Source organism: Urocampus carinirostris, chromosome 2 (assembly GCF_059441175.1).
Source record: "Urocampus carinirostris isolate Australia breed hairy pipefish chromosome 2, RoL_Ucar_1.0, whole genome shotgun sequence".
Taxonomy (NCBI): domain Eukaryota; kingdom Metazoa; phylum Chordata; class Actinopteri; order Syngnathiformes; family Syngnathidae; genus Urocampus; species Urocampus carinirostris.
In genome coordinates this window covers 19,016,908-19,037,448 of record NC_142350.1, presented here as the reverse complement: position 1 = coordinate 19,037,448, position 20,541 = coordinate 19,016,908, and the positions used below count along the sequence as shown (strand labels likewise).

General features: G+C 40.8%; 2 protein-coding genes across 3 annotated transcripts in view; one reads left to right on the top strand and one right to left on the bottom strand.

Annotated features, from left to right (window-relative positions):
- Positions 1–833: 833 nt before the first annotated feature.
- hax1 (HCLS1 associated protein X-1) lies at positions 834–18,149 on the top strand. 2 transcript variants are annotated; one of them, XR_015849789.1, is made up of 8 exons: positions 834–1,009; positions 1,430–1,656; positions 1,725–1,894; positions 5,609–5,672; positions 6,932–7,068; positions 8,367–8,460; positions 12,141–12,312; positions 13,235–18,149. XR_015849789.1 is itself a non-coding variant. In XM_088329271.1 (7 exons), the coding sequence occupies exons 1-7, from the start codon at positions 945–947 to the stop codon at positions 12,206–12,208; spliced, it is 825 nt and encodes a 274-aa protein (XP_088185397.1). In that variant the 5' UTR covers positions 834–944; the 3' UTR covers positions 12,209–18,149. The 2 variants fall into 2 exon arrangements, 1 of the variants encoding a protein (XP_088185397.1); XM_088329271.1 differs by having other exon boundaries at positions 12,141–18,149.
- znf687b (zinc finger protein 687b) overlaps positions 13,867–20,541 on the bottom strand; it is a 20,649-nt gene continuing 13,974 nt past the window's right edge. Inside the window, exons 8-10 of the mRNA XM_088329270.1 lie at positions 19,263–19,363; positions 18,424–18,511; positions 13,867–17,553 (exon numbers count right to left, since the gene is read on the bottom strand). Coding sequence (XP_088185396.1) covers positions 16,990–17,553; positions 18,424–18,511; positions 19,263–19,363 — 753 coding nt within the window. The 3' untranslated portion in view covers positions 13,867–16,989. The remainder of the gene's footprint in view (positions 17,554–18,423; positions 18,512–19,262; positions 19,364–20,541) is intronic.

The window sequence follows — 20,541 nt, the reverse complement described above, 5'->3', positions numbered from 1 at the left end:
CACCATGACGGCCACCATGCTGTTCATGCCTGAGACACAACATTAGAAATGGTGCCTCTATGACTTCAAGGGATCCAATCAACCAACCATTATGTGTCATGTAAAAATCAAGGTAGCCTTTCCCAGGTGTAAATTGTAATAGGGGAACTGCAACTGAAAATGTAAGCTGTACAGTCATTTTTACCCAAAACCTACAAATGGGGCGAGCTTCCTTTCAATGATATTTACACACGTATCGTTAGGATTTACTTAGGATCTAAAAATCACGCCTTAAAAAATGCATACAAGATTAAAAATTGCATCTGTAAATCGCAGATGCAATTGTGGAACTGCGAAATAATCGACTCACAGTGGATTTTATCCTTTAATGTTACTGGGAAATTGTTTTCTGACAGTCGTTAACAAGTGCTTGAACTTGGCTATGAATAAAGGTGTCAAACCATGTAAATAGCACCTCCTAGCGGACAGAAAAAAAATGTATTTTGATAGGCGGGCAAACCACGTGAACCAGCATATACAGTAAACATGCATTTTTAAAATACTTGTCTAGAAATTTGTTTTTATTTGACATAATATGAATTTTGCCTAAAAAGAGCTGAGCTTAGTGTCCGTCATCTTGCTGCTAAGAGTACCTCAAAAACAACAACCTTGTGGAAGAAGAAAATATTGTGGTTAGGTCACCTTTTGAGAACATATTTTAGGCATTGTGGCAGTAAATTCCGTTGCACTACACATTACAAATTGTCACTTTAATTTTGAAAAAAACGAGCGCGATGCATTTCTTTACGGTCAAAGTAAACACCGTTACGCTAAAGAAGCGCATCTTTGCGACACTTTGCGACAAAAGTGGTGTGTTGTACACGTACTGTTTTCCGTCAACACTAACTTGAAAAAACAACGAAAACTTCACTCTTTAAAGATACATTTTGGCATACTAAACATAAATGAGCGTTTTTGATTTATTTCGTGGCTTTTTTGGAGTCCCTGACAGGCACTTTCGTGGACGAAGGTGAGTTAACGAAAAGCTAGATTGACAGGTGGGAATCGTGTGTTGTAATGAGGTGAATGTAAACCGTCTTGCCCAAGGTAAAATTGTATTATTGTTTTGCACCCACGTGTTAATGAAACTCTTTTTATGAACTCTTTTATGTTTTCATCAAAGTTCATCTGTATTTGCCGTTGAAATGAACGCCAGAGCTATATTTCAAGAGGAGCGTGAAAAGTAATACGTTGAAGCTTTAACAAAATCGTCCTTGAAAATAAGGACACCCCCGATGTGGATTTTTTTGGGGGTTCCTTTTAGGGAACAGAACAACATTAAAGAAGTACTAAAACTCCAGTGCAATTTGAAGTTGAGGAATGTTAATTTAAGTCCACTTTACCAAGTTTGCCCTTCAGTATATTTATATCATCATTACCAATAATATAGCAGGGACCCGTTCTTTGACGCCATGACCCGAGATGAGGAGGACGACGACGATGAGGACGACGGCTTCTTTTATGACGGCTTTCGGGGCGACGGGCAAGACTTCAGGAGATTCGGCTTCAGCTTCAGTCCTGGTTTCACAAGAATCGAAGAACCTCCTGTGTTTGGCCAAGTCCTCAGGGACATGGAGGAGCTCTTTTCACATTTGGGTCACTTGGACTCTCATTTGGGTAATGCTGATATATAAACCATCAGGATAATATTTATATTCATGAGTATGTTTTTTTCTGTCCTGTAGGTATTCCTAGTATTGAAGCACCGTCACGTGAGGATGGAGGTCGCGGATCTAGTGGCAATCCCCTGAGGGATTTTATGCTGAAATCTCCCAACTTTGACGGACAAGGGAGAAGTGATCGGCATCCTACCTATGAGTCTCCGCGGTTCCCAAGCTCGACTCCTTTTTCAAAGGTAAACCAAAATTGTCCTCTTGCTAAATACAGTGATCCCTCTATTTTAAGTCAAAAAGGGTGACCTCCGCGAACTGTGTAGATCCAAGGAGAACATTTTTTTTAATTGGAAGGGAGTTTCCGTGAGTTTTCAGGCTTTTTAGGCGGTACGTTTGTTTTAAAATCTGTTAAATTTGCGTGGGCGAGAGTAGTTTCTTGTTGGGCCGGGCAACTGTTAAAAAAAATATCACCGCCAGCAGAAATTACACCAAAGGATGAATCAAATCAAAGTTCTGCGTTTCTAGCCAATCAGGATTGAGAGTGGTCAACTTCAGCTCATCATGAACAGAAATTGGATCATAAACAAGCTAAAAGGGTGCTCACTGCTAAGAGTGATCATTCTTGGAATCCCTACATTGAGAGCTCTAAGGCCAACACAATCGATTGATTTATTTGGTCAGTTTTCATTATTAAATTCTTTGCACGTAGATCTATGTGACAATGTTACATTAGCAACCAGAGTATTTTGCAGGGACTTGGTGCTGAGTGGCCCAAAGTGCAATTATACATCTTCTAACTGATTAAGCACTGCTTAAACTAGTCTGACCGGCGCATTTTGGCTTAATCCGTTGCACATTTGCCAATTCAAATTTTAGCTTTTGTTTTTTTTAAATTTTTATTTCATTTATCATAAATAACAAACATCTCTTTTCTCGATGAGGGAACAGAAAAATGGGAATTGGACCTCCATCCATCCATCCATTATCTGCACCACTTATCCTCAGGAGGGTCGGGGGGGCTGTTGGAGCCCATCCCAGCTATCTTCAGGCAGTGGGCAGGGGAAACCCTCAATTGGTTGCCAGCCAGTCGCAGGGCACACAGAGACAGACAAACATTTACTCGCCCATTCACACCTAAGGACAATTTGGACTGGCCAATAAACCTGACATGCAGGTTTTTGGAATGTGGGAGGAAACCGGAGTGCCCGGAGAAAACCCACACAAGGAGGTTCGATCTCATGACCTCAGAACTGTGCCGCACACGCGCTAACCACTGCGCTGCCGTTTTGGCTTGGGATGGGACCTACAGTCGTTTGGAAAAGTTTGGGCACCCCTGATCATTTTCAAGATATTCCTTTATAAATCATTGGTTGTTCGGATCTGCAATTTCAGTTAAATATATCAAATTGCAGACAAACACAGTGATATCTGAGAAGTGAAATGAAGTTTATAGGATTTACAGAAAGTTTGCAATAATTACTTAAACAAAAGTAGTCAGGTGCATACATTTGGGCACCCAAACAGAAAAATTAAATCAATATTAAGTAGATCCTCCTTTTGCAGAAAGAACAGCCTCTAAACGTTTCCTATAGCTTCCAATGAGGGTCTGCATTCTGGTTGAAGGTATTTTTGACCATTCTTTTATACAAAACATCTCCACTTCAGTCAGGTTTGATGGTTCCCAAGCATGGAAAGCCCGCTTTAAATCACACCACAGATTTTTAATAATATTCAGGTCTGGGGACTGAGATGACCATTCCAGAACATTGTTCTTGTTCCTCTGCATGAATGCCTTAGTAGAATTTGAGCAGTGTTTGGGGTTGTTGTCTTGTTGAAGTATCCAGCCCCGGCGCAACATCAGTTTTGTCACTGATTCTAGAACATTGTTTGCAAGAATCTGCTAATACTGACTGGAATCCATGCAACCTTCAACTTTAACAAGATTGCCAGTACCTGTTCTTCATAGTGGAAACTGACAGCTGAAATCTCTCAGCTAGCTTTTTATATCCTTCCCCTAAACCATGATGTTGAACAATCTTTGTTTTCAGGTCATTTGACAGTTGTTCTGAGGCTCCCATGTTGCCATTCTTCAGAGAAAATGCAAAGAGGAGGACAACTTGCAACTGGCCGCCTTAAATACCCTTTCTCATGATTTGCTTCACATGTGTATGTAGGTCAAGGATCAATGAGCTTATCGAACAAATTTTGTGTTCCAATAATTAGTGCTAATGGTATTCAAATCAATAAAAGGACAAGGGTGCCCAAATTTATGCACCTGACTACTTTAGTTTAGGTAATTATTGCACTTTCTGTAAATCCTATGAACTTCATTTCACTTCTCAGATACCACTGTGTTTGTCTGCTATATGTTATATTTAACTGAAATTGCTGATTTGAACAACCAATGATTTCTAAAGGAAAATCTTGAAAATGATCAGGGGTGCCCAAACTTTTGCATACGACTGTATATATACTTTATTATGGTTGTCAAAAACTCTACTGAAGATCACAGAAACAAAGTGTATCCACTATATCTGGAGGTCGTGCAGGGCTTCGGAACAAATCTCCACACCATTCTCACCTTTTGAACCACCGGCCCATTTTCATGCCTGATATAAATATTCATTTATCCTGACCCACAGAGGCGCGTCTTTACACACTGAGTGTTCACTTTACGCATATGCAGTTCCAGAAATGCATACCAAATGAGTTATTTAAATTTCTTTACTACAAAATCTTCTCATGAACGCAAGGATTCCGAGTGTCGAGATGCTCTGGCGGCCGTACATGACTCACAGAACTGTAGTTACATTCGGGGCGGCAGTAGCTCAGGAGGTAGAGCGGTCGTTTTAGGATTAAGGGATCCCAGTTCGAATCCCGGCTTGTCCGTGTTACATGCCGAAGTGTCCTTGGGTAAGACACTAAAACCCCAATACCCCCAATAAGCAGGTTAGCGCCTTACATGGCTACACAGATCACGGCCGCTATTGGGAAATGTGAAGCACGATGTAAAGCGCTTTGGGAAGTCATTGACTTGAAAAGCGCTATATAAATGCAGATCATTTCATTTCATCATAACTGTCATTGTTTTCACTCAAAAGTGCTATTTTTAGACAAACATGACTGTCAATTGTTGGTAATGTAGTGAACGAGCGAAGGGCTCATCAATTTTCTATTCGGAAATGCTCAGCTCTTGTTGGCAGCTACCAGTTGGCCCAAAGTGTTTGAAATTCTGGCCATGTTTCCCAACAAGTCAGCTTAAAAAGGATGCAGGCACTGCTCTTTGGTGGCTTCGCTTTACAATTCCATTCCTTCCTCCCTCGTGGTTAACAACAGCCGGCATTAGTTTGTAAGGCATTGTCCTATGAAGTGTCATTCACCCCTACGAGTCGCGCCCAAGAAGACAAGTGCATATTACACCTAAACAGAACACTATGAAATGTGTACAAGGAATACGTAAAATTAAAGACTTGTATCATGGGCCATGCAAAAAAAAAAAAGTGTTTCCCAGTGGTAAATTGTTATGGGAAGATCATCTTGCGACTGAAAATTCAAGCTACATACTAGTGTCATTTTTACCTAATACCTATATGGGGAGAGATTTGTTTCAAAAATAGTTACACGTGTGTTGTAATTGTATGTATGGATAAATGCACACACAAGATTCAAATTTGCAGATGTAAATTATTTCATGGTAATGGTACTGGAAAAAAATGAAAAATTGGCTTTAAAAGTGCCTGAATTTGGCCGTGAAAAAGATGTACAAACCCTGTTTTTTACGTACGCAGACACAGGCAGAAAAAGGGCCAGGCAATTGTTGAGCCAATCAGAATGCAGAACACACTGCACCATGAAAATACGCAAAGTAGCGGAACCGCATAAAATAAACCGCGATACATTGAGGGATTACTGTATTTGCCATTTTTGAACGATCTTTCAACTACTTTTTGTTTTAGTTCAATGATGTCTGGAGACAACAGATACCGAAAATTCCAGGAGATGAGCGTAAAGAAGACCGAGGTGGGAATTTTTGATCTAGTCTTACTTTTTGTCTACGATGCGCTTTTATCCGAGTCCTGAATGATACAAAATATCAAACGCGGCGCAACTGAATTGCTACAGTGATACTATGAATCTTCCGTAGTTTGCTTACGCCAGGTAACTCATTCAATGCCATAGATGTATTTTCACTTCATTTAAGCTTTTTTTGCATCGCAAACAAATACATCTTACCTCTTGTCTTTATTGTTTTGTAATGATACGATATTTTCACTTCAATTTATAGCTAAATTCTATTCTCATTACAAAAAAAATAAGAATTTGAACCCATTGTCAGAAAAGTCGCTTATTATAGTTATTTTTTTCTAATCACCAGCCAATAGTTCTTCAAGTTTAACTTACTCATTGCCAGATGTTTATTTCAAATGGGAAGTGCGGGTGCCAGCCAGTTTTTGTCAATTTGATTCGTTTTTGTAGGCCTACAGAAGATGTAGCTATATAGGCATAGGACATGTCGAAGGAAAACTTCATCTGTTATTAAAGAAAATGTATGTTTTTAACTTTTACAATTAATTAGTAAACATCATTTGATAAATGCTAAGTTTCTTGAAAATTTTTGTTTGCAAGAAAACCTTTCGAAGAAACGTCTTTTTGTGAAAAGATTCAGAACATTCACTTCATTGCTTGTTTTTTGCATTTGTGATACCTTCAAAATCTAACCGATGCTCTTTATAAACACATTGATTGAAAAATAATATTTTATTGCAAGAACACAGAACCTATGCATGAATGCAAAAACTGATCAGCGCCCGGTGTATCCGGTGACGTGACCACACGATTTCTCTCAGCATGGTGATCACGTTCCTGTGGACATGCACAAAACGTCAGCCCTCTCTGCCCCAACAATGACAAAGGGACTTTGTCATCTGTCTGTACTCATCCATGTCTTCGCTTCTCTCACTCACTGCTTGACCACCTTTTTGCCATATGGGCCACCTACACACACTTAATCGCTGTTTACCCGAAGCAACACCAGGAAGTGGGGGCTCACTTGATGTGTGGACCAAGATCTGACCAAAGCCAATCCTGACATTTAATGGGGACTTTTCGTACTTAAATCATTTCCAGAGGCTTGAAACCCTAAACCTATGTAATAGTTTTTTTAAATTAAAACCATTTTTTTTTTTTACGTTTTGGCGTGCTTCTGAAAATGTACTGTATGTATATGTTATGACACTGAATGAGTTAATAGGTTGCCAACCCCTGCCCTTTTTTCCCAGATTTGGACTCTACCGTGTCATCCGGTGGTTTGGAGGAGATTCTAGCGCCACCTGCTGAGCAGGTGCCGAGTCAGCAGCCGAAAAGCAGATCTTTCTTCCAGTCTGTCACCGTCACCAAAGTGCTGAAACCTGACGGGGTAACCGGCAATTTGACTGCTTACTGATTGGCGCTAAAATAGGCTAGGGTTTCCCATAGAATTTTCTGAGACCTGTGCATCATACTACTATTTTATACTAGCCTTTATTTTTTTACTTTATTGTGAAATTTCAACTCATGAAAACGTTTCTTCTACTAAGAAACTTTAAATTCAAACAACACAGAATCCCTGAAAAAAAAAACACTTTTCAATGCAATAAAGATATTAAATACAACAGGGTTCCCGCAGATCCTTGACTTTAGGCATTAAATTCGTTATTCTGAAATGAAGGCCTTAATAAACATTAAAATGTCTTGAATGCAGTTTTCTTAAAAATGTGAACACATCAATAAGTGTTTTAATTGTTAGAAATAAAAAGATAAAGTAACATTTATCAAAACGGTGATGTGGTTTCAGTCGGGCCTTTCAGAGAAGACGCGTGTCTTAGTTCTACCCACAATACACAAAGCAAATTTGGAACGTGGGAAAGTGGCTCTCTGACGACCATTCTTCGCTGTTGCTAAAGGCTGTGCCAGGTTATAAGTACGAGGCACGATGTACTGTGCGCAACAAATATTTGTATATTAGGTTTTGTTTGTTTCAGTTGTGGGTTTTTTGTCGACTTGATCTTCAATTTGATTTCAAAAGGCATTAAAAAAAGTATTTAAAAAGTCTGGAATTTAAATTGCCTTAACCTGTAGGAACCCTGTACAAGAACTTTTAACTATTTGCAATTCAACTCATAACCAATGTAGGTTGAAACAACACAGAACCTCTAGAACACGCGCAAAAAATATAGATTAAAATGTGTTAAACCTGAAGAAAAATATCGTTAGTCTTTATTGAGTCGACATTTGGGGACATTTCCCTAAGTTTTGAGGGACTAATTTTGGTTCTTCTGTCAGTGCTAGCCAATGCAATCGGTTTTGGAGCCAGTATGATTAAAATGAGTGGAAATTTGGGATCATTTTGCTGCTTTGATTTCTTTTCCTTTTGCCTTCACCTCTCTTTGACCCGTTCCTTCCCTAACTCCTGCTGCTGCCATGCCCCACCTCCAACACCTTCCCTTTGCTCAGTGAACGTAAACGCGCATATTAATCAATATACCAATCAACCAAAGGCGAGTGAGTTACTTTGATGACATTTCTATATATGTATTTGAAAAATGTAAGAGACTGGAGGGACAAATTCGACCCTGGCAGCCCGCCAGCGATTTTCAATAGTGTGTGAAACACTGTGATTTTGGGAAACACTTTTGAGATGAAACCTTTTTACACTCTATTCTTACCCGTAATCAGACGCTGGAAGAACGGCGCACCGTCAGAGACGGACGAGGCAACGAGGAAACCACCGTGACCCGATCTGGAGGCAGAGGCGAATCTGATCTACCTGGTCTGTACATATGCACAACCACATGACGTACCTTTCTAGAGTACAGTGAATCCTCACTAATTTTCCTGAAGATAATGTACCATATTTTCCGGACTACACCGGGTTATAAGGCACACCCCCCGAAAAAGTCATTTGTGATATATTTCCATATCTAAGGCACTTTAAGGCACATGGAATTAAAAGTACAGTAGAGCAATACCATAAATATATATATCCTACTTGTACATTGATCAGTCAAAATATATTGCTGATCACAACTGCACAACAGACAGTATGTCACATTATATTGTTTAGTAGAACAACACTGAAAAAGGTCAGCCTGGAAGAGACCATACACTTTAGGACCTTTCACTCGGGTTTAGTCACTTTTTTTGCAAAGGGGTTATATGTTGAGTGTTTTTGAGGGTTCAAATAAATTGACACTGCGATATAAGCTATACACAGACTAACCTCGCATTGTGTTTCTTCAGTGTTGGTCTAATAAACATTATCATTAAATCTCTTCAAAAATGTGAAGGATCGCTTCACTTTTATGACATACTGTGGGATGCAAGGGGAATTACACAATGTTAGCAGTGGGGAGAGCGCAGGATCCTAACAAGTACACCACTGGTTCTCATCGAGTGAGACTTGAGGACCCACCATTTTATACTAATGACAAGCTACGACCCAAATGAAGAAAAAAAATTGCTTCTCAAATGTATCCGATGAAAGGAAGTTTAAAGCAGAAATTTAATATTTTTCCCTTATTTTTTCAAAAATGATCAACAAGGCCAAGACGACAAGTACTGTATATACCGTAAATTCCGGACTATAGAGCGCACCTGATTATAAGCCGCACCCACCACATTTTAAGAGGAAAACTGATTTTGTACATACACAAGCCGCACCTGTATATAAGCCACATGCGCCCACATTAAAAAATTGTAACACAAACACAAAATTGATCCAAACCCGACTTCAAGTCCCACGGTTGAAACTAAATGTCCTTCATTGAAGTACACAGTCCAAAAATCACAGCCGGGAAAAACATACCGGTACTTAAGGTTTGATGCAGACCTGCAGAATCCGGGTACCCGTTGAAAGTTATCCAGCACTCCTGCCCCTATATTGAAATGAAAAATGAAAAATGAAATGATCTGCATTTCTATAGCGCTTTTCAAGTCAATGACTTCCCAAAGCGCTTTACATTGTGCTTGACATTTCCCAATAGCGGCCGTGATCTGTGCAGCCATGTAAGGCGCTAACCTGCTTATTGGGGGTATTGGGGTTTCAGTGTCTTACCCAAGGACACTTCGGCATGTAACACGGACAAGCCGGGATTCGAACTGGGATCCCTTAATCCTAAAACGATCGCTCTACCTCCTGAGCTACTATATTGCTTATATAGCATTCAGATGTGATCATGTGAACACTCACTCAGGGAAAAAAAGTCTATAATTCCAAAGGTAAGGGTGGGAAAAATATATATCCACTATTGTCCGCCGCGACAACAATAATAATAATAATAATAATAATTTCCTTGTATTGTCATTCTGTGTAACAATGTACACAGAACGAAATGTCGATTGCATCTGACCCGATGCAGCCGCAGCCAAGAGAGGGCGCCGCCGACCACTTTTTAAGTCTTAGGAATGACTCGGCCGGGGCGCGAACCCGAACCTCCCAGTCTCAAAGCGGGCGCCTTACCATCTAGGCTACTGAGCTGGTAAACAGGTCTCAATCACCTTTACCCCACTTCCCGTCAGCCCGCGTTTGCCCCGCCCCTCTTTTTTAATTCGCAAAACATATCAGAATAAGTGTCTCAAATAAATACATTACAAAAATATACAGTTGCAAATACATATTATACATGGGTTACACATATTTACAAAGAAAGACGGTACACAGAGAGAGTTTTCAAAGCTTTTATAATAATATAACTTTCATCCCAAACGGTGCCTGTTAATGGTAGCAACACGCTCGCAACACGCTCGCAACACGCTCGCAACACGCTCGCAACACGCTCGCAACACAGTAAACGGGTCTGTTAAAAAAAACCATACCGTACTTGTAAAAATCACGGTAAACCGTCCTCATCTTCCTCCTTAGAACTGAAGCCATCAAAGTCGTCTTCCTCAGTGTCGGAAAGAAAGTGTCATATAGACGTCATCCCACGCTCCCGCAGCCTCACTCGCGCGGTCACTGTCGCTGGTGTGCCCTCCTCTCCGTCAAGCAGCAGACCGGCTTTTCGCAACCCGTTGGTGATGGTGGATTTTTTTATGCTGCCCCACGCTGTCAGGATCCACCGGCAGACTTGCGAAAAAGTTGCCTTTCGCATGCGGCCAGTTTTAGTGAAGTTGCAGTCTTCCTCGCCGCATATATTCCACTGGTCTAAATCTTACCTTTTGCACTCGAGCGCCGCTGGCGGGCGTTAGAAAAATTACATAAATTGGCCGCATCACTGAATAAGCCGCAGGGTTGAAAGTTTGGGGAAAAAGTCGCGGCTTTTAGTCCGGGATTTACGGTACGCTCATATGAGCCTGCATCGCATAGAAGTGAGCCTCAAAACAGCTTACTAAAAGAGATAAACATGGACGGTGGTTTAATTATGTAATTGATGAATGACCTTTATTGTCATTATACAAGTATCACGGAATTGGAGGGTTTCTCCTTTTTTGTGCAAGTGGAACCAATTAAAAAGGTAGAAATCTGCGAAAGGCTAAAAACGTGGGGGGAAAAAAACCCACTATAAATGATACATAAATAATTGAGCAATATAAAAAGCTAAAAATGTATCATTTTAAACCATTTACTTGTACGCTGTTTTTGTATTTCCCAATAGGTTTCCTTCTCCGACTCGATCGTTGTCACTGTTTTCCACTTTTCCTTCATTCACTTTCTTGGGACCCATTATTATGGGCAAAAAAGAAATGGAACAAACAAAATCATAAAAAAAAAACAGATGTGGTTTCTCTCAAATGCGCCAATTGACTGAACAATAAGAAAAGATCAAGCCAGCCACGATCGGCATTTAGTGTTGGGGGTTAATTTGCGTTTTGTTCTTCTTCTCGGCATTAGACGACACATGGGAAGGCATTAGGTTCAATCTTATCACACTATTTATAGTCATGGTACCATATGGTTATTATTTGGCTGGTCGCAACAAAATTGTGTGACATTAAACAGGTCCGTAGTACAGAAAAGGTCGGGGACCACGAAAATACAGTATTCTATCGCAATCCTGCAAAGTCCTGAGCTGAATGAAAAGACGGGCATTGTGAGAAGTAATTTGGTCGTCCTGAAAATTCTATACTTATGGCTACATGCAGTTAACACTTGTTTACATACCATGCTTAGTTAAAACTGAGATTTTGAATCGCTGTGTTTTCTTGCATCTCTGACATCAGTATCAGGTACTGTGAATAGAACTAGTGTGAAAATGAGATGAGCCCCAATGCGACTACGTCCACAGTGGTTACGATTTGGTGCTTTCGCTGCCGCTATCCAGGTTTGATTCCGTTGCCACTTTCGTATTGTGGTCTGCGATCATTTTGACTGATCAACCTTTGCACAAATATGCTCATATAGCAGTATGTATTTCCAACTTTTGTTTTTGTTTTGGGTGGGTGTTATTTTCCCAAAAATACTGTAATAGTAATGTACACAAAGAAACATCAAATTCGTTTTTCTGTTTTCAGGTTCCTTTTCAGACCTGCGGGATGATGACGGCAGCTTCTTTTCTAAGCTGTTTGGTGGCTATAAATAGTTTGCTTATATGTAATTCATTTTGGCCTGGAGAGGGATGGGCGCCACCAGGCTGTACTTGCCCAAGAAACACCACAGCAAATGGGACCCCTACCACTCGTGTGGGTAAGGGAACCACATTTATGTTGCACACATGTAAATGCACACAAACAGGAGACTATTTCAGAATAATCCTCAATGTTTGCATTGTTTATTTTTAAAAAGACAGTGTTTGATATCTGACCGTTGGATGGCACTGTTTTGTGTAGTGAAACTAAAGTCAGAGCTAAATCGATGAGAAAAATGCCAACTTTGGATTTTGCAAATGAAAGAGAAAGAAAAAATACCAATAAATAATAAGGGGAAAAAATAAACAGTAAATAACAAAAATGAAATGAGGGAAGAGGAGCAGAAAAGGTTAAAAATGAAAAAGCAGAAAAACAGAAATAATAAAGTGAGAGCAAAAAGAATTAAAAGATGAAATGGAAAAAAAGTCAGAAAAATGAAAGAAAACAGAAGAAACACAATAAGAAAGGCAAGTAAGAAGGAAAAAGATGGCTGACAATATGTCAGCTATAGGTGGATCCCCATGTTGTCAAAGACAAATTTCTCTGAGTATTTAAAAAAATGCACATGTATGTGATTGTTTCTGTATCTTTGCTTATGATTGAAATCAGTATTGCTTTGTTTTTACCACCAGAAGGCGCGAAATAATATACACAGGCCCCTTAAGTAAAATTGATGTATGAAGCCAGTAGAGAAGGGGAGGGGGCGTAGCTTATACAGGAACAACAAAATCAAGAGAGTAAACGCTGAATTGACGGTGAAGTCTTCTGAATTTTGCTCTTTTTGTTTGTAAATTCCATTTTTGCAATACACCATTCTAGCCGAAAACACAGAGAACGCCTTGGACAGTATCTGGAAAAAAAAGGTCTTCAAATGGTTTTGAAGCCTGGGGACAAAATGGACATGGAGTGTCTCAGTAAAGTGTTAGTCTGCAAGGTCTCCAGATTGCACAAGAAATATGAAGGCTTCGCTGTTTCCACAGGTCGGCGTACACCAGGGATGTTCAACATGCGGTTCACGGGCCAAATTGGGCCCGCCAACAGATAGAATCTGGTCCCCGAGACCACGCCGAGAGAAGTGCAAAAGAAAAACGAGCTGCGGTTTTAAAGATGTCCATTGGATGTCGTCAAAGCTCGGTACTACTCACAAACCTGGAGCTGAATTTTTCTCCCTTTATCTCTTTCTCTTGGTCTCTTTTTTTATTTCATTTTCTGTTAGTCACTCTTTCTCCCTTTCTTTCTCATGCGAGTTCTTCCTCTTACTTTCTCCTTCTCTCCCCCTCCCGCTTTCATCTTCTAGTCTGGCCCTGTGTTTTTCTACCATGTGGCCCCTCGAGCACAAATGGGTTTGACACCTTAGCTGGTGTACACTTTTTTCCCATGAGGCCATTGTTGAGCATTTTAGAGGGCTGACCACCGAGTATACGGAGTCTTTCAGAGTAACGCGATCCTGAGGTAATGTAATTACTTCTTAAATAAGGTAACTCTAACCAATGACTTGTTTTTGGAGTAACACGCCCTTGACTGCATACGAGCTAGGAGGGCATTTTATGAAGTACTGTACATTTTTTGGCGACAGTAGTCTGTTTTTCCAGGTAAAAATCCAAGCACAGAGTCAGTTTCTTTTTGCCGTTTATTTGAAAACTGCACAAAAGTGTAATGATGGCGTTTTTCAGCAAGCAGACCACAACCATGGAAAAAAACATGAATATTACACGATTACCCATTTATATAAATATGATATGACATATATAAAAAGATAAAAACAAAACTTTTTTTCTTTTTTTTACTCCAAACGTTATAAAAGAAACATGAGTATCGATACACGTTAAGTTATCCGGATGCTTGTTTTATACATAGTCAGAGAAAACGGTACAATACAAATACTACACATATTCACATTATCATAGTGAGTTTTTTTTTTGTAGTGTAATGATGTATTTACATAACAAAATCGCACAATACCCACCTTCTTCGTAGCCTAATGCCTTCATAAACACCGATATGACGAAAGATCCTGGCCAGCCCGTAACGGCGTTCGAGAAATAAATAGTACAAGTTGGGTTCTGGCAGCCTTACGACGTACAATGTTGGAGGACATGCAGAAAACTTTCTAGAGCAGCGCTTCTCAACATCAACTTGGAAAAAGTCATTTTCCGAGACAAATGCGCCGATTCAGCTTTTGTAGTTTGCTTTGGGACCCATTGAAAACGCCAATGTTATCGTGATAGTTTCTATAAAGCGGGGGAAGTCAAACTCCTATGAGCTCGAGGGCCACATGGAAGAAAAAGCACTTTTGCGGGAGTTGGACTAGCGGATGAAAGTGATGAAATGAGGAAAAAAAACCTAAAAAGCGTAGAGGGAAAGTGGGAGAAAGACAAACGAGACAAAGTGAAATGAAAGAGAATGAAATGACTTTAGTGACGTCCAATGAATGGATAACAGTGCAGCCGTTTTTTCTCTCAGCATTATCTCGCTGGCCGGATTAAATCCCTCGGCAGGCCCGATCCAGCCCATGAGCCGCATTTTTGACACTACTATTAAAAACCTTTGCTTTTAACAATGTAAGTATGTGGCGCAATGACATAAGTTATAATTAATGGCTTTAGAGTGTATGATTTTTAGGGGGCATATTTACAGTTCTGTGTTAAATTCCCCCTACCTTTTTAGGTTTACCTTCTTGAAAATGGACCTTTCTGCTAATAACGAACAGTATTGTTTTTAGAAATATTTTAAAATGGGATTAGGCTAGTTTAGAACTTCTTCCATACCTTACAATAATCCTAGTGGACAGTTATAGTATTATGTTTAGTTTGAGAAGCCTTGTTCTAGAATAGCACCCCATCTAGGCCAAGATTCAGGAATGACTCTCACACTTGCATCTGCAATGCTCTCATCATAAAAGTAGGTCAAACACACTAACAAGACTTTCATAAACATATGTCAAAATCTTATATACTTTTTAGTGTTCATATTGACAGGTCAAGCTCCCATAAACACTAGTCAGATCTTTTGGTTCATTAACTTAAGGTATTAGGGATGGTCATAAGCACTCTTTAAATGTTTCCAAACTCGTGGTCAAATGTTCACAAAGTTTATCACGGCCATTACACAACTAGAATGGCCTCAAACACTAGCTAAAGGCTTTCACACACCCTGGTCAAATTCTCGAAGAATCACTTGTCTTTTTTTTCTGAAGACAAGTAAAAGCTCATCAACAGAAATGGAATGTTCTCATGATAGAATTCTTACACGTGTGTGTGAAAACTTACATAATGGTGACTCGCATATATAAAAGCCTTTGACCAGCATTTATGGAAGATTTTCGCACGTGACACGAGTATAGGTACAGTTGTCGAGCTCTTACTTTATAAACGCAAACATTTCACGAGTGTATTTGTGAGCATTTTGGTTTTTACTGATGAGTAGGGTGGTCCTTATTTTTCGACTTTTAAAATGTCATGCTCTGACCCCTTGAATATGTTCCAATATATACAAAACGTAATTAGGCAAAGTTTCATCAAAATCAAAGGATATTTAGAGGTCGCTCAAGGCCTCTGAAATTTTGGTATGAAAAATAAGGATTTTTCGCACATTATATCAGACCTAGTGTACAAAGTTACTTGTAACTTTTCTTGTGTTACAATTATAAGCAATGGACTGAAATTGGATGTTCTAAAACGCCGTACACATAGGGTTAAGATTTCCGTTTTTTCTCGAAAATTGCCAAAATTTTACCATTTTGGGAAATTTCAAAGTCGTTGAGCTACCTCTAAATATTATCTAAATTGTTCAAAATTGCACACAGTGTGTTTTTATCGATATAAGAACATATGCGGGGGGTCAGAGCCCAGTATTTCAAAAAAAAAAATTTCGACCCCCATTAAGGACCACCCTACTGATGAGCATGTCTTACCTGTTTTTATGAACGCAAACATTTCACTAGCGCGTGTGAACGTGTTTTACATGTGTTTAAGAATTTCACTTGATCGCGTGAAAGCATGTCAGTACTGTTAACGAGCACAAAAATATTTGAAGTGCGTTAATATAGACCGTTTCCGTCGTGTTGACGGGCATGTTTGACCTACCTTCACGAACACAAACCTTTGGAAACATTTCAGTCCTGTTTTATGAGCATATTTTATACAGGTAAGTGTGTCAGCTTTTGACATGTGTTAAGAGACATTTTCAGAACTGTTCATGAGCACGTTTTACCTATATTTATGAACATATCACCAGGTTATATGGAATCGTTTGATCTCACACACCTAGGTGATATTTTTCTCATCCACACATGTCAAAACCCTTTTCATAGGCTACTGAAATGTTTGTGTTTGATAGAGATAGGTACGAGATACTTATCACCAGACTGAAATTCTCTCAAACACATGTTAGTGAAATGATTGTTTGTATAAATAGGTAAGACGTGCTTATTATCAAAACTCAAACACGCGCGTATAAACATGTAAAAGGCAAGAGACATTCTCGATCAAAACCAATATGGCTTCATAAACACGTGTGAAAAGCTTCCCTACATGCGAGTGACCAGTATGTCCTCAACCCTTTCACACGCATATGTGTAAGCATGTGACGTGTGTTGATGAGCTTTTCAGTACTTTTGATACGCATGTTTAACCTCTCTTTATGAAAACCAACATTTCTTGTATGGAACGATTTACTTTTGACCTCCCTGGTGAAACGGGTGCAAGTGCGAGAGCCCGACCTGAACGGTGTCATCTTACTGCGGCTTGTCCGTCTTGTGGGCGGTGAGGAAGGCCATGCCGTGAGTCCGGAAGTGGGTGTTGAGGTCCGAGGCCTTGTCGAAGCGCCGCCCGCACACCCTGCACGCCAGGTTGCCGTCGGCGTCCTCGCCCGGCGGCGAGCCGTCCGGCGTGACCCGCCCGGCGGCGCCGCGCTCCCCGTCGCCGTCCCGCACGCGGTGGCTGATGAAGCGGTGGCGGCCGAGCGAGCCGGCCGAGGCGAAGCAGACGCCGCACTGCGGGCACTGGAAGGAGGCGGTGTCGGCGCGGTGCCGGGGGATGTGGCGCTGGAACTCTGCGCCGTCCTCGGTGGAGAAGCCGCAGGGCACGCAGCGGAAGCGCCCGCCGTCTTCGTCCTCCGCCTCGGTCGAAGGGCGCCGCTTTTTGGCCGGGACGGCGCCATTTTCTCCGCCGTCTGCCGGGGGGTCCTCGTCCCCGTCCCCCGCCCTGACGCCGAGGGCCGGCCCCTCTCCGTCCTGCTCAGAGGAGCTGCCGGGGGTCTCTGGGAGGGCCGTGGCGCGTTTCCTGGTTGCCGGGGTTGCCTGAGAAGCAATATAAGGGAATATTTCAATTCCTCCTCTCAAATATTGACGTCTTGTAAAGATAGAAAAATCAATGATCAGAAATGTTGTCAAGGGACATTTCCAGAAATGATATATAACATGCTTAAAGCCCCCGTGCGTAAATATTGACCACTAGATGGCACTGTGTTGTCTAATGCAAAAGAAACGCAGGACCACAGCATGCAACTAATGACGGCAAGCCAAGTAGGGAATACAAATTTCTCAACCTTGGTCATTTTTGGATAAAAATGACCATTGATATGTTCATGTATTTTTGTACCACTAGTAGACGCTAAATGTTATACACTGTCCTTTAAGAATCTTCCCCTCGTTTTAAGTCAAACATGTCATCTTTATTAGTTTTAGGATTCATTTTCGGATTATTTGTCTTTGCATATCTGAAGCACTTTCTTTTCCCTTTGCAGTGTTTGACTATTTCGTGCCAATTTAGTTTGTAACAATGCAATGTTCAATAAAAAAAAAGCAATATAAAATTGTCTCAAGGCGCCCTCTGTCAGGTCAAAGTGGTATTACAACCCTCAACATGACTACAAAATAAAATGTATTTAACGTGCTGAGTGGCTCATCATTCACGCGCCACGACATATCAATGATGACATTAGTCGTTAATATCCATTTGAATCCGCTTGATGTTGCAGCCCCCTGCAATATAATGGACTGGAATACAAGCGAATGATTTTATGAAGCTTTTTCTTGGCCTATGACAACTTATGAGGGGCCGTATTGAAAAGGAAGTTTTCCTTCTATTTACCACGGTTTGTACATCCTTTTCACGGCCAAATTCGAGCACTTTTCCAAATGGTTTGGAGCAAAAAAGCAGCAACCCACCTGTCCTTCGCTCCCTCTGTGCTTGAGTCGGATGTGTTTGTCCAGCAGGAGGCGACTGCCGAAGGTGCGTTTACCCTCCGTGCAATACCTGCCGCAAGATTCGGTAACAATCAGCACTGCTTTCGTCATCCTTAAAATACAAAATCTTTGAACCTTGAACAAGTTTTGGTATTTGATGGGGGAATTACATGTCTCAGTGTATAAAGTTATATAGATATATGAGCACAGGGCGCACATAAAAATCTCTGCCCTATCCCGCAGTGTGCCCCGTGCTTCATGTAAAGCCGACCGGGAGGTCACAGGTTCGAGCTTCAACAGAGTCAAGACAACATTTTTGGGTGAAATCCCTTGTTTTTGAGTTTGCATTTTCAACTAATTAGGACAAGTATGCAATCTCCTGTGACTTTTATGTCTTCTCCCTGTGCAGACGCGACACATTTCCCAACAAGTAGAAAAGGGCACGTGACGTGACAGGCAATGCATTGTTTGCGGAAGCACTCACGGATGCGAACGCCGTAGCCTTTTTAGAAACTGGAAATTTATCGTTATTGTCTTGGTGCTTTCGTTTCATGAAACTCACTTTTTCACCTGGACCGGGACTACGGTGCCACAGGTCATAATACAAAGAATGCCCTCGACGAGACCTACAGAACAGTTGTAACTTTGCACACATCGTGCCATAAGAAACGCAATGCGGAGGACATAGCACCAGTCCACGCAGTTAAAGCCTATTCCTAGTGAAACGTCCCACACTGTACCACTTCGGACCAAGAGTCAAACATAAATTAGATTCCAAAACGCTTTACCAGATAAGAATTGAGCGGCCTTTTCGGACTTACTGGCAATGGAAGACCCTTTTGTTGCCCTCGTGAATGACTCTCTCGTGGCGTCTCAGGCTGGACGACGTGCTGAAGTTCCCCCCACAAATGCGGCACGGGAACTGTGGCAAAAAAAGAATATATATTCAAGTAGATTAAGATAAAAACACCGGGCGTGAAAATGAGTGAGGGGTTGAAGAAGCTGTGAAGGGGATATCTCCTGGTAACACTGTAAAATCCAACAAAATATGTATACACTGGGTTTCAGTGATCTACAGGAGGCACCATACACATATAAACTTTGGGGGTATTGCACATATCCAAGGCAAGGAAGTAAGCTGGGATATGTTTGTTATTTTGGCCCGAAGTCAGTTGCTATGGTGATATATTCTCTACGGCTAGCCTGCTCCAGACCAGGCCAAACACCAGGCTAAGATTATCCCCAGAGATCCGTCAGGCACTTCGACTGTCTCGCATGTAAAAAAAAAATAATCAGTTTATAGCATTTCTATGGACTTTCTTGATACGCAGCATTATTTCCATGATTCAAAATGAACATTTTGCATATCCGCCAAAATGTTGAGTGTCGAATCTTCACGATGTCACCAGTCACGGAAATAGGGCGGCAGTAGCTCAGGAGGTAGAGCGCTCGTCTTGGGATCAAGGGATCCCAGTTCGAATCCCGGCTCGTCCGTGTTACATGTCGAAGTGTCCTTGGGTAAGACACTGAACCCCTAATACCCCCAATAAGCAGGTTAGCGCCTTACATGGCTGCAAGGCCGCTATTGGGAAATGTGGAGCACATTGTAAAGCGCTTTGAGAAGTCATTCACTTGAAAAGCGCTATATAAATGCAGATCATTTCATTTCATTTCATGTCATGCCATGTATCACTGAAAAGCTTAAACTTGTGGGATTCAAGATATGATCATTTCAAAGCGTACTCATTCATGATCAGTTGAAAACAAGATACCTGAAAACTATAAAGCTAGTATAACTCACCCAAAAGTCTTGTAATATTCTAAAACGATTCCCCCATTGCAAGCTTTTTTTTTTAACAATCCTTAGCCTGTGACAACATATGAGGGCTTGTATTGAAAAAAAAAAAACATCATTGCCAAATTGGCTTTAAACAATCTTGAGCCAATAGTGACCGTTTCAAATGTCGATTGACACATTGGTTAGCCAACGAAATTCACAATGTAATTTTACAAGCTGTGCTGAAATCAGAGCCGAAAATAAACGAGCACAAATACAACTCAGTGCACAATAGTGACAGAGACACGGAAAGATAATTCAAT

What these genes read in the sequence shown, in the direction of transcription:
- hax1 (XM_088329271.1), top strand. Translation starts at nt 945, where the DNA reads ATGAGCGTTTTTGATTTATTTCGTGGCTTTTTTGGAGTCCCTGACAGG. An exon ending in TGAGCGTAAAGAAGACCGAG is followed by an intron (nt 5,673 to 6,931) that starts GTGGGAATTTTT and finishes CTTTTTTCCCAG; the next exon opens with ATTTGGACTCTACCGTGTCA. An exon ending in AAGTGCTGAAACCTGACGGG is followed by an intron (nt 7,069 to 8,366) that starts GTAACCGGCAAT and finishes ACCCGTAATCAG; the next exon opens with ACGCTGGAAGAACGGCGCAC.